This window comes from Microtus oregoni, unplaced genomic scaffold, assembly GCF_018167655.1.
Source record: "Microtus oregoni isolate MIOR12 unplaced genomic scaffold, Mior012 000073F_001, whole genome shotgun sequence".
Lineage (NCBI taxonomy): Eukaryota > Metazoa > Chordata > Mammalia > Rodentia > Cricetidae > Microtus > Microtus oregoni.
The window spans coordinates 1,859,368-1,873,655 of record NW_024543981.1 but is presented as its reverse complement, the minus strand read 5'-3'; the positions used below and the strand labels follow the sequence as shown (position 1 = coordinate 1,873,655).

General features: G+C 39.4%; 1 protein-coding gene across 3 annotated transcripts in view; it reads left to right on the top strand.

Moving 5' to 3' along the window:
- Pls3 (plastin 3) overlaps nucleotides 1–13,554 on the top strand; it is a 98,657-nt gene extending 85,103 nt beyond the window's left edge. For 2 of the 3 annotated variants that reach the window (XM_041642198.1, XM_041642199.1), the window contains exons 7-17: nucleotides 251–416; nucleotides 1,499–1,641; nucleotides 2,581–2,607; nucleotides 2,890–2,985; nucleotides 4,532–4,727; nucleotides 5,736–5,814; nucleotides 6,358–6,472; nucleotides 6,719–6,852; nucleotides 8,581–8,704; nucleotides 8,897–9,021; nucleotides 12,340–13,554. In XM_041642198.1, the coding sequence (XP_041498132.1) occupies nucleotides 251–416; nucleotides 1,499–1,641; nucleotides 2,581–2,607; nucleotides 2,890–2,985; nucleotides 4,532–4,727; nucleotides 5,736–5,814; nucleotides 6,358–6,472; nucleotides 6,719–6,852; nucleotides 8,581–8,704; nucleotides 8,897–9,021; nucleotides 12,340–12,472 (1,338 nt within the window). In that variant the 3' untranslated portion in view covers nucleotides 12,473–13,554. The remainder of the gene's footprint in view (nucleotides 1–250; nucleotides 417–1,498; nucleotides 1,642–2,580; nucleotides 2,608–2,889; nucleotides 2,986–4,531; nucleotides 4,728–5,735; nucleotides 5,815–6,357; nucleotides 6,473–6,718; nucleotides 6,853–8,580; nucleotides 8,705–8,896; nucleotides 9,022–12,339) is intronic. The other variant, XM_041642201.1, reaches the window with a different exon arrangement.
- The last annotated feature ends 734 nt before the right edge of the window (nucleotides 13,555–14,288 follow it).

The window sequence follows — 14,288 nt, the reverse complement described above, 5'->3', positions numbered from 1 at the left end:
AATAAGCAGAATTCAAGGCGACCAAAAAAATATATATAAGTCCACTTTCTGTAGAATTCTACAAAAATAATAGGAACAAGGCGGAGATTTGCTGCTTTGCTTTTTAATGCAGAATTCTGTTTGCTGTGAATGTTGGGGTGGATGGAACTAATACCTCGTATTGATTTCTTAGTGTTATTTTCAGTGAAGGCAAAAGTAGACTGGGTGGGGGAAGAAAGGTCAAGAAGTGTATAATTTGGCTGTCTTGCAGGAAAACTTGAACTTGGCACTGAACTCCGCTTCTGCCATTGGGTGTCACGTTGTGAACATTGGTGCAGAAGATTTGCGGGCGGGGAAACCTCATCTGGTTTTGGGACTGCTCTGGCAGATTATTAAGATTGGCTTGTTCGCTGACATTGAATTAAGCAGGAATGAAGGTAATGGAACCCAGTTGTTATTTTGAAAGATATTTATGAGTGATTTTTTTTCCTCTTTCTCTTGCATTTAGCTGAAGTGAGAACATGTTAACTAGTGCAAACACAGAGCTGTTCAGGAAAACAACCCGTACACCTGTTTTTTAGCTGTTGCGAACATATGCATGACAGTTCATATTTGATTTTACTATAAAGATGCAGCAACGCAGAGATTGACTCTGGTGTCTACCTCAGCCTCTCTCCACCTAGGGCTTTTTTCTGTGTGTGGGGGGTCATGTGGGTGAGAACATGTGAGTATATGGGTTTATGGGGAGGAGGACATGTGATTTACAAGTGTGTATGCCTTTGTGAGTGGAGGCCAGAAATCAACATAGAGTGCCTTCCTAAAGCACTCTCCACTGTGGTTTTTGAGACAGAGCTTTCACTGAACCTCCAGCTTACCAATTTGGTAGCAAGCCCCAGGGATCCTTCTGTCTCCACCTCCCCAACAGTGGGATTACAGGTGCACACCACTGCCGCCAGCTTTCTCCAGTGTTGTGGAATCCAAGCTCTGGTCCTCATACTTGCACAGCAAGCAATCTACCAGCAAGTTCCTCTCTCCAGTCCCAGCACAAGGTCTATCACTGAATCTGGAGCTCACCAGTTTGGCTAGACTGCTGGGCAGCAAGCCCCAGAGGAGCCCCTACTTCCATTTCTGCAGTTCTAAGAGTATAGACTTAGGCCGCCATACTTGACTTTTTCACATAGGTGCTAGCAATTGAACTCCGGGCCCCTGTGTGTTTTCACAGAAGCTTCTTTGCTGATTGAGCCCATCTCCTCAGCACAGATTCTGGGTGTCTCAAAGCTAGAAATCAGTTGTAGTAGAACTTACATCTATGTTACCACCGAACAGAGCGTCAAAAGACTGTGTGAAACTAAGTATGCTGCTCTCTGCCTGTAATCCCAGCGTTTGGGGCAGTGAGATCATGAGATTGAGGCTGACATGGGTTTGTCTCAAAGTAAAACTCAGAGAGAGAGAAAGCGGGGGCGGGGGGAGCATGGCCACTAGCACTTCACATAATGACTGAAGGGTTTATGTCTACAAGCTCTGGCGGCTTTGCTTCGAGATGGTGAGACTTTGGAGGAGCTTATGAAATTGTCTCCAGAAGAGCTTCTGCTGAGATGGGCCAACTTTCATCTGGAAAACTCAGGCTGGCAAAAGATCAACAACTTCAGTGCTGACATCAAGGTAACTAAGCAAAGCACCAGCATTCAGGGAGTTGTAATGACTCATGAGGTTTTATTCCTTTTTAACAAAGCAAAAATTATACGGTGTCACCAAGCCTTGCTGCCTCTTGTGTTTTGAGAAAGACTCTTGCTGTGTAGCACAGGTTGTACTGGGCATCACTGTTGTAGACAAGGCTGGCCTCAAATTTACTGCAATTCTGTTTCTACTTCTTGAGTGCTGCCATACAGACACATGCCACCATAGCTATATGATTCTATTTTTCTTGGTTTTGTTGTTTGTTTTGTGTTTGTTGTTTGAAGCAAGGTCCTCTGTAGCCCAGGCAGGCCTCAGGTCAGCTATGTAGTTGAGGATGATATGAGTTGCCACACTCAGTTTTGTGGGGGATTCAGAATTAAACCTAGGGTTTTACACATGCCAGGCAAGCCCTCTAGTAACTGAGTCCAGTTTGCTTTCTTTCAGATATGATTTCACTTTGTATTCCTGGTGGAGCTGCAGCTCACTGTGTCAGCCAGGCTGGCTTCAAATTTTGCAATTTTCCTGCATCTTCCTAAAGAATATATACAGGCATATACCAATGTGCATATTCAGTGGAAATCTCTTTTTTAATGTTTTTGAAAAGCAAAAAAAAATTACTGTATTTGTTGGTCATGTGAGGCCTTAACCTCAGTACCTGGCTCAGTGGGAGACGGGGAGAAATGAATTTGTTTTGCTACATGTATTCTGATCCTAAAAGGTTAAATGTTATTTTACCAACCATATTTGTATCTCTTTTAAGACCTTCAGTTCTACTTTTAATTAAATATATAATTAACAACGCAGATGTTGTCTCTAGAGGTTGATATTTATTGTGCTTTGTAGTGATATAATGTGTTTATTTTCTCTTTCCCTATGCTTCCGGGATTTCTGCTCTTCTATTTTATGCTTGTATTATCTGTCAAGCTTCTTGACTTCAGTAATTCAGTGAAGGTACAGAAACATGCACTAGCTTTATTGTGTTGATGACATCAATACATTGGAAAGCTTTAACAAAATCAAATTCAAGACAGATGGACTTTTCTTGGTAAAGATCTCTCAAATAAGAAGACAGAGAAGAATGCTATCTATTTTCACACACACACACACACACACATACACACACACACACAGACACACATAAAAGTGATCCAAATGTCCTTGTCACCACAGGACAGTAAGATGCAGTTCCTCTCTGCACACGTGATCACACTGATATCTTCAACTCTTTTGTAGGACTCCAAAGCCTATTTCCATCTGCTCAACCAAATTGCACCAAAAGGACAAAAGGAAGGTGAACCACGGATAGATATCAACATGTCAGGTTTCAATGTAAGTATGGGTATTCTTTTAAATTCTACAGTCCTATACTAATGTTGTCTGTTTCTTGTTTTCTTTGGTTTTGTTGAGACAAGCTCTTGCTATGTAGCCCTACCTGGCGTAGAACTTGCTATGTAGAGCAGACTGGCAGACTCATAGAGGTCCACCTGCCTCTGACTGCTGGGATTAAATGCAAGTGCCACACCCAAATAATTTTGTTCAAAATTTCTATGTACCTTCATATAGTGGTGTTGATGCTTTTAAGAATTTTTTTTAAAGAATGTGGTACATGTGACTCACAAGAGACAAAGTATCCTGATTGATTTAGATCATTTGTGAGTTCCATAATTATGGCGGTACTGGATTTTGTGAATGATGTAACACTTTTAAAGCGAGTATGGAGAAATACATACTCTGGTTTATTCACCATGCATAGGATTAAAGGCCAGTCTGTTCATTATGGGGAACTATTTGGGGTATCCTGCCCTCTCTGGAAATACAATTACAGGCATGCTCAGAGGTGTGTCTCCTAGGTCACTCTAAGTCATGCTGACAGTTAAGGTGAGCCATCACACCAGCAAATCCTCCCTATTTGATTTTTCCTACTACATTCTTTTGTGTCTTGCCCGAATAGCCATCCGGGATTCGCCACTGGCTCTAGAATTTGGGCTAAATTGATCTTCTTAGATGTAAATTCTTACAAAATATTGCCCATTTCTTTCAATCTACCCCTATAAACCTCTCTTCCCACCTCCATGCTGCTGTCTTCCACTGCTTCAAACGCCTGCTCCCTCTTTTAGTTTTTATTTACTTTATTGTTGTTGTTTTTGTTCTTGTTGTTGTTGTTGTTTTTTCAAAATAGAGTGTCTTTGTGTATCCTTGGCTGTGCTGGAACTTGCTCTATAGACAAAACTGAAGTTAAAGTTACAGAGACAACTCCTGCCTCTGCCTTTGAAATGTTGGGATTAAAGGCATGCACCACCACTGCCCAGCCCAAACATCCCTTTCAACTCCAAGGGTGTGCTTGCTTGTTTTTTCAGATATGTTTCTTTAAGTAAAAAGTAAGGGCCTGGAGAGATGGATCAGCTGTTAAGAGTGTTTGCTACTCTTGGTGAGACCATAGTGATCTTCCCAACACTCACTTCAACCTGCATCCAGGAATTCTGCATGTTCAGACATATAGGGTTGGAAGAGATTTTTTTTTTTTAAAAAAAAGGTTTTTCTGAAACTACACATATTTAAAATTGAATCTTCAAAGAATTATGGCTGAAAAAATGAGTAACAGCTTTTTCCCCCCTCTGCATTTTGGCATGAGAAATAATCCCAGTGAAGTAAGTGCTTTATTCATTCTTTAGATATGTGTTCTGGCGCCATCTTGGGGAAATTAAAGGTACTACAAAACCTGTGCCTCCTGGTTTTACATTTACAAATGATTATATAAAAAGTACCATGTGTTAACTGAAGGAAAGTACAATCCATTTCCCAGCCTATGATTATAGGGGCAATTTATATATATTTTCGGATGGCCTTTCAAAGATGTCTTCTTTTGCTTAAACAGGAAACAGATGACTTGAAGAGAGCGGAAAGTATGCTTCAACAAGCAGATAAATTGGGTTGCAGACAGTTCGTTACCCCTGCTGATGTTGTCAGCGGAAACCCCAAACTGAACTTAGCTTTTGTAGCTAACCTCTTTAATAAATACCCAGCGCTTACTAAGCCTGAAAACCAGGACATTGACTGGACTCTACTAGAAGGTAATGTAAAAGTTTTCTGTAACTCTAATGTGCAGTCTGTGGCATAAAAACCCAGAGGCCTAAGCTAAATGCTGCGATGCCAACCCTGTGAGTTGCTTTGTCCATTTGGCTTTTGCGAGAATCTGCTAAAAGCAAATGCAGGGCTGAATGAGAACTGGAAACTGCCGGATAGAGATGGTGACAGAAATAAAATTTGCAAATAAAATTGTTAGTGTGGCTCAGTGCCAGCACTCTTGTCTAGCGCAGCCAAGACTAAAAAAGAAAATAAAAATCCAGGGTACTATCATGAGACTAGTTAGTAAGCAAATGTTTCGTTTCAGTTTTTACTGATATATCTTTTTTTTGGGGGGGGGTAAGGCAGGTTTGAGTTTTATTAACCCCCACATTTATTTATTAGGAGAAAAGAGTCTTTTGTTTGTTTGAGTTTTTTAACCTAGTCATCTATTTTGAGTCAAGCATTCCATGTATCTCAGGCTGACATCGAACTCACTATGTCATAAAGAATGGCCCTCAGTTTCTGATTCTCCTGCCTCCAAGTGCTGGGATTACAGGTATTATCTGCAGTTTTAAGAGTGTTACAGTCATGCACCCTAGGCAAGCACTCTACAAACTTAGTTACATTCCCCAGAGCCCTGCAAGTGGTTGTGAGACAGTATCTTATCCTAGAGTGGAAACTGGTCTGAAACACACTACATAGTCTAAGATTGGCCTCGAACTCCTAGCGATCGTCTTTCTTCAGCCTCATAAAGACTGAGATTATAGACATGAGTCCCGAGTCTAACTAGATCATCTTTTTAAACCCACCAGAAAGATAACGACTACATGCTGAATTTAACCTATGTTTTAGTAAGTGTATTTCAGTTATCCATAGTCACAGTGACATACTATCATATGGTAATTATTAGATCAGAATAAAGCACATAAAATAAATGAATATATGCACTGGTCCTCTCTGTTTATATAGAAGACATTTAATGACTGAATGCATTTTTGTGGATGTTTTAATAGGAGAAACTCGTGAAGAAAGAACTTTTCGTAACTGGATGAACTCTCTTGGTGTTAATCCTCATGTAAACCATCTCTATGCGTAAGCTACCCTACTGCTATTATGAAGTTATGAACATCATGAATGGATTTAGCATAAATAATGACAATTCTGAAATTTTTCTGCATGTTCATTTGTAGCAACTATTCATATTGCATATTAATATTTCATATTAGTGATTTCAATTGTTATTTTCCTAATGCATGAAAGTCCAAATTTTTTCTTTGCATGATCATTGACTGTAAGAAATAGAATATATAAATTTCTTGATGGTACCTTAGGGAACAGGTACTTTGGGTTTCTTAAACAGTCTGGGAATAGTTATAGCCAACTACCCATGATTCCTTCAGGCCTTTAGCTTCCTGGCTAGACTGTTTTTGCTGATATTCAATGGTGTGTATCCTAACTGGATTCTCTTTCTTCACTATTTTCCTACCTTCTGCCATTCATTACCTACTATTAGTTTTGTTCATTGCATTTACTGATTGAGAAAAGTATGAGTCATGGGTATTGTGACTTTATAGATTTTCTTTGATCCGTGTTACTCCTTACAATTATTGATGAAGTTATGTTTTGAATTGTTAGTGACCTGCAAGATGCCCTGGTCATCTTACAGCTTTATGAACGAATTAAAGTTCCTGTGGACTGGAGTAAAGTTAACAAGCCTCCATACCCAAAGCTGGGAGCCAACATGAAAAAGGTAGCACATCTGGAATTTTCTTCATTTCTTTCTTTTGCTTCAAAACCTCTTGACCATAAGCTGCTTCTTGAGGATAGGAACTGCATCTTGACTTTGAACAGATTCCTGCCATTACACAACACACATGCACATGCACGCACATATCCATACACTGTGCGCTTACTCACAGAGGGGTGGGAGACAGAGCATATGTAGGTTGAACAAATGACAATCTTTAACCATTCCTTTCTTTTTAAACATTTGCAGTTAGAAAACTGCAACTACGCAGTTGAATTAGGGAAGCATCCAGCTAAATTCTCCCTGGTTGGCATTGGAGGACAAGACTTGAATGATGGGAACCCAACTTTAACCTTGGCTTTAGTCTGGCAGCTGATGAGAAGGTATTGTGTACAGTGTTAGCCATAAAGCTTCATAGTAATACGGGTCTGTGAATTCACCCTTAGTATGTTTTCACAGATTTAAATTAATCATTTAGTTCATGAAATACATTTCTGAGCTCATTGTACTTAGGCTCTGAAATGAGTTTTCTGTGAGTATATGTTGGATCTTTACTGGGAAATACCTCCTTGTGAGTTAGATAGAACTGTAGTTGTTGCCAATCTTTCAGAGAAGTCTGCTGTGTAGAGTTCAGTCTGATGCAGGGTCACTCAAGAAAATTGTCAGATGAGCCGGGCAGTGGTGACGCACAGCCTTTAACTCCAGCTCTCAGGAGACAGAGGCAGACATAACTCTGTAAGTTCAAGGCTAGCCTGGTCTACAGAGTAAGTTCCAGGACAGGCTCCTATGCTACCCAAAGAGACCCTGTCTCAAAAATCTAAAACAAACAAACAAAAATGTCATTTGGGGTATGACTCTAGCTCAGTGGTCCAGGATATACTTAGCCTGCATGGAGGCTGTTTTCAGACCACCAAAACAAATAAGTTGTCAGAAGCCCAGAATGGTGACTCATACTTGAAATCTCAGCATCTAGGAGTCTGAGGAGGGGGATGACAAGTTGGAGGCCAGCTTGGGCTACATAGAGAATTGTAGGACATCCTGAACTATAGAGTGAAAAATTGCCCCAAAGGAACAACCCCCTCCCAAAAAGTATAAGAAGAAATAGGAACATTTATATGTATCCAATTGAAAATGAAGATCTGGGCCAGCAGGATGGCTCACTGGTTAAAGGCCTTTGATGACCTGAGTTCTGTCCCTGGAACTCACATGGTGAAGGAACAGAAACATCTCCTGCAAATGGTTCTCTGACTTCCATAGGTATACTATGGTATACATGTATCCACATGCATATAATAACTATAATTTTTAAGAAATTGAAGAGTCCTTTATTTTAGTATATTTTTAATAATCCTTTGAGAATTTCATATATGTATGCAATGAGCCCTAATAATATCCAACCCCACTTCTAGCCCTTCAAACTCCTGCTGGATTTCCTCCACTTCCCCTTCCTACTTTAATGCTTTTTAAAAATAGCCCACTGAGTTCAATTAATGCTGCCCATATATACAGTGTGGGACAATCCATTTGGAGCATGGGATACCATTAGGGTTATAATATACTAATAGGATACTAATAGGATACTATTAGGGTTACACTTCATGATAAAATATTGCCTATCACCCAGTGGCATAAACTGCCAATGATCCTGTATGGGGCTTTTGCAGGCAACCACAGCCACTGTTGAGTTCTAAGTGCAGCAGGTCCAGATGATGCTGTTTCACAGCACTCTTTTCTGAGTTCTGGCCCTTATAGTCTTCCCATCCACTTGGAAAATGAACATCTCTTAAAAATAACAGCCAAAGCATTCATTCTGCGTAGGTATCAGCCAAAGCACAGGGTATGAGGCACATGTGTGTAAGTGAGTAGAGCATGGCTCATACCAGCTCAGATGAAGGTCAGAGATTAACTGTTGAGAATTACCTTTCGCCACCCACTGTAGGACCTGGGAATGAAATTCAGGATGTCAGACACAGGCATCAAGTTGCTTTACCCAATAAGCCATCTTGCCAGCCCCCAAGAACTCTTCATGATAAAAGTGTACATGAGACATTTCTCTGTTGCTTGCGTTTTTCTTCTTCAAATAGATTGACTTTCTTTGCTGATTCCCTTAGATACACCCTTAATGTTCTGGAAGATCTTGGAGAAGGTCAGAAAGCGAATGATGACATCATTGTAAACTGGGTGAACCGAACACTGAGTGAAGCTGGAAAGTCAACTTCCATTCAGAGTTTTAAGGTCAGTATACTGATCATTCTACATTATATTTGCTAGATAATAGCAATTATTTTAAGGATATCTTTGGGTTTGTTTGTAAGAATTATTTTTAAGCTATGCCAATATTTTTCTTCCCTTGCCCAGGCTTACATCAAGAGCACATAATTTGTAAGTAGTGAAATTCTTAGACTTTTTGTTCCCTTTTTTTAATAGGACAAGACGATCAGCTCCAGTTTGGCAGTTGTGGATTTAATTGATGCCATCCAGCCAGGCTGCATTAATTATGACCTTGTTAAGAGCGGGAATCTTACTGAAGATGACAAGCACAATAATGCCAAGTAAGGGCAGTTGCTCCATGTCGTACAAAGAACACTGGTATTATAGCCAGGAAATCCACTCTAATTTGGGTTCTTTCCCTGGATAGTGATGGCATCTGGAAAAGATCTCTTTACTTTGAATGGCTTTATTGAGATCCCGTTCACAGACATACAATTCACTCATTTAAGTACAGTATCTAATGGTTTTGACCTTGTTCACACTGTTTCATCAATCACCACAATCAATTTTAGAACACTTAACAAATAGTAACAGAACCTTCCTGAGCATCACTCCTCATTGTCACTGCACTCTACTCGTGAGCACGCAACAAACAACTTAGCTTCTAGCTGTGCTTGCCTATTCTTGACCATTTCATCTCTTCACTATTTACCACCAATTATATATCCCTGTCACCAACATCTCCTCATTTTACCCCTTTACATAAATACCCAAGCCTCTGTCCTTTAGTAAGAATAACTTTATGGAGCCCACACAAGACAATGAAACCTATATAGCCTCTATATGAATGCAGTTCTATCATTTGCAACAGCGTGGGTGACTATGGAGATGAATGTCAAACACAAAAATACAAATATGGTGTGATCTTATTTCTGTGAGGAAAAATATTATTTTCCACCTATATTGTTATTTTATGTGTGGGAGTGTTTTGCCTACAGTTATGCCTGTGTACCACTTGTGTGCCTGTTGCCTGAATAGGCCACAAGACTGTGCCTTATCCTCTGAAACTGGATTTCCAGATTGTTTTGAGTCATCATATAGGTACTTGGAATTTAACCTGGGTTCTCTGGAAGAACAGTCAATGAGCCATCTCTCTAGCCCATAAGGGAAACATCTTTAAGCTTCAAGTTCATCACAAAAAAAAGATGAAGAAAACTTTTATTTTACAGGGTTCAAAGGTTTAAAATTAATTTAAGAAAAATTATAAGTGTCACCAACACGGATCAGCAGGTAAATGCTCTTACTACAATATCTGATCCCCAGTACCCACATGGTACAAACAAAGAACTGACTCCTACAAGTTGTTCCCTACCTTCCATGCATACACCATAAGTACGCATCCCATATACACAGGCACACACAAATAAATAAGTACAATCTTTAAGATTTAAATGTATAAAAACAAATTAAGAAACAAGACATTGTGATACAAGCCTAGAAGTCCAACTACTCTGGAGGGTAAGGCAAGAAAAGGGCAGATTCTCAGCCAACCTAGGCAAAATAGCAAGACTCAGTCTCAAAATAGGAAAACACACAAGAAAGGATGGGGTGTAGCTGAGTGGTATAGGGCTTGGGATGAATGAATGAGGCACTGGGCTCCATCCTTAGACCCCACCCACCCCATTTTAAGAACCATGTATGTTGGGTGTAATGACATATAGCACTAATCTATGCACTCTGCCGTCTGAGGCAGGAAGATGATGATTTCAACAACAACCTGGGCTACACAGTGTGACACTGTCAAGAAACAAATAATCAACAAATAGACAAAAGGAAATTAGCAATGTGTCTGACCTTCAAGATTTTAAACACCTGCTTTAGGGGATTATTGGGACAATTTAATGCAAATATGTATGAACTTCAAACAAGGCAAAGACAACACTTAAAAGGATGGCTGACCATACTTTAGAGAGTTTGTCTATATCTTTTAATTTATTTAAACATATTATCCAATTATGCCTCTGTTATTACTATGAGTCAAACACTCTTCAGTCCCCAAATCAGCAGGGCTCACTTGCTATCCCTTACTAGAAGCCTGAGTCTTGGAAGTTTCTTACATTATAGCAATATGTAGGTCTTTCCACCATTTCTTCCCTTCTTCACTAAAGACCAAGACTGTGCCCTAGTTTACTAGGAGACCCATGATAACTCTACCAATACATGCTGATAACCAGTTCTCAGCAGTGCTTTGTAGGAGAGCAAAGATGCTACCCTCAAAATCGTGGAAATTACGCACATCATTTCTTTATTCTTTGAGAAGTATTTATACTGAAAACGTTGTATTTTAATATCCATAAAGATTCCTGTGGCAGCATATTGGAAATGCTTTCTGAATCATTTGAGGTTTGATTCTGCCTGTTCTCTTAGCTGCACATTTTAGTCATTTTATCTTATACTTTGTCTGTCCTTGGCCCAACAATTCTCTATGTAGCATGCAGATCCTCACATCTAGCTCTTGCTTCAGTATCTGGAAGTACCTGGTGCATTGACCTTAGCATTTGAATTTTGCTTCAGGCACTTAATGTTTGGGAAGTAGCATAAAAAAGTCCCTGAGTTCCATTCCCAGCATCACACTCACCAAAGAAAAGTATCTGTTATCTCATTACATGGAATAGAGAATTTTGTAATTGATTGTGCATTCATCCTGGGTAATTGCACACACACACACACACACACACACACACACACACACACACACACACACTTCATTTTATATGACATCAGTGCTTAAAGCTTTTGTTTTTACTCCACATCCACATTTGGAAGAAATGAGTAAATAAAGTCCAAAATAGTAGACAGTAAAAACTTAGTATAACTTAAAGCTGGAAAGATGGAGGCTCAGCAGTTAAGAGTACTTGCTATTCTTAACAGTTGCTGGGTTCAGTTCCCAGCAACCACATGGTGGCTCACAAACCTCTATAACTCTGCTTTCAGGAGATCTAATGCCCTCTTCTGACCTCTTAAATCACCAGGAACACATGTGGTGCCCATTCTTGCATGAAGAGAACACACATACGCATAAAATTAAATAAATAAATCTCATGTTTTGATTTAGTATAAGTTCAAAAATCAGTTCCAAACAAAAATAAAACAGAAAACAAATGTGTAATTATTAATAGGTACTTTCTTTTTTTTGAAACACTGTCTCACCGTGTAGTTCTGACTACTTTCAAACTTACAGCGACCCTTGGACCTCAGCCTTTGCTTCCAGAGTGCTAGGGTAATAAGCATGTGCCACCATGCCCAGTTCCCTGATTTGTACTTTCAATATAGAAATTTTGTATCCCAGTCACCAGATTGTATAAGAGGAAATAGATAGTGTCCTTTGGGCTGGAGACCTGGGTCAGTGATTAAGAACACTGACTGTTTTTCTAGAGGACCTAGCCTTAGGTCCCAGTACCTACAGGGCAGCTCACAACTTCTGTAACTCCAGTTTCAGGGGATCTAATACCCTCACACAGACATACATGCAGACAAAACACCATAAAAACAAAAATTTAAAAAAAATCATTTTAAAAGATTCAAAGGTTAAAAAAAAATTGAAAGGTATCCTTGGCAAAGAAGACTCTTATCTTGATTTTTGTCTCTTCCAAATCTAGGTATGCCGTGTCAATGGCTAGAAGGATCGGAGCCAGAGTATATGCTCTCCCTGAAGACCTTGTGGAAGTAAAACCCAAGATGGTCATGACCGTGTTTGCATGTTTGATGGGCAGGGGGATGAAGAGAGTGTAAAATAACCAATCTGAATAGAACCAACCTTACTCACAGGTGCATGATTAGCCAGTCAGCTATTGCCAGGTGAAGTGCTCATGACTTAAGGAATATGTGGTCATTTAAAGGACTTTCAATTTTGATTAACAAGTCTAGCTCATCATGACAGCCTTCTGGAAAGACTTTTAGTAACAAGCAATTCCTCTTTTCCTTCGAGCACACCCGAACATGCTCACAACAGACCGTCTGCCCTCTCCTCCTAGAATGCTGCCCTTGATATTTCCTGTCACTGTGTATTATCTCTCCGTGTATCTTTTCACTCTTAGGATGTCCATCTCTTGAGGCTTGCTTACATGGGTAGATAGGACTAGTATTAGCTTGCCATTTTGCTTTCCAAGACCTACCAGTTCTTACTGAAGAACTGTGGTCAGATACTATGTGGAGAGGAAGTGTCCTTTGCTTACTTTGTAGTGCTGAAAATCTGAAGTAACTGGCTGTGTGGAATGTAATAGAAGCTTTTCTCATTCGTTTATTCTTAAAATCAGTATCTTTTTACAGTATTCTTTCTACATGATTATTTTTTGTACATTTAAGAATATTTTGATTACAGTCAACAAGTCTGCTGATTTGCTACGTTTTTAAGGGGCTTCAAGTAAATATGAAAATAAGCATAGACTATAGATGGAGGAAAATGGACCATAAGGTTATATTTTCCCCTCACACCCAGGCTCAAATCAAATGGAATATTTTGTCTTCCGTGAGTCAGTTCGACACTTGCTTCTTTGGTCTGTAAATTTAATCACAGAACTCTCTTTCAATCTAAAATTCTGCTGAACATGACACTTAGGAGGAGGAAGTGAGCTCAGAATTTAGATGATGATTCAATAAGCAAAGAATGCCAAATGAACAATAGATTTTTAAATTCAACACCTATAACAAAGATGTGGTAATGAGAAAGAGAAAGTATGTATGTCGGACTTGATGTCTCTTACTTTGTCAAGCTTTTTGCTATAGTTCTCGAGATTATTATGTTATTCTAACTCTGAAACGTGATGTAATTTGGTAGCAACTTAGTAGTTCAAATAAAGGCATTTGCATAATAATTAGTCTCTGGTTTTTTTATTTGTTTGGTTTTAAATGTTTGTTTTTATTCCTATCATATGTTTGGGGGTAGATGGCCTGCAGAGGACACTGTTTCCCCTGGATCTAGGGTTACAGGCTGTTGTGATCTGCTAGAAGAGGGTGCTGGCTATGAAACTTGGGTCCTCTGAAGGATCAGTAAGTGCTCTTAATGACTGAGCCATCTCTCCAGTTCACTGTTTTGCTTTTGAGATAGGTTTTCCTGTGTACTTCAGGATGGTTTTGAACTTGGGTTTTTCAACTTTGGTTTCCCTACTGCCAGTTTTGCAGGTATGCCTGCCTTAAGTCTCTGTACTTCTGCCCCATACCAATAAGACTATGTTGACCTAAATTTCCTCCTTTTTCCGTTGCATTCTATAAAATCATTTGTATTAGATTCTATTATGAGGGTTGAATTTGAGGTGTGCAACTAAGGACAATACAAAAAATTGAACATGTAATGGTTTCCTCTAATTTACCAGATATTTTGCAGTAAGAGTATATCGCTCAGTAGAAGAGAACTATCCATTCAGAAGGTGTTGGGCTCAATCCTCAACCCCCTCAAAATATTTTATTCATTGTCCCTTCCCTCTTCACCTTTAATCTTTTCAGTGTCCTTTAAAGTACAGACATTGAAATGGGAGAATCTCATTGGCCAGGTAGGAGAAATGATTAAGGCAGGCTTTTTATTTATTTATAATAAAAATTTCCACCTCCT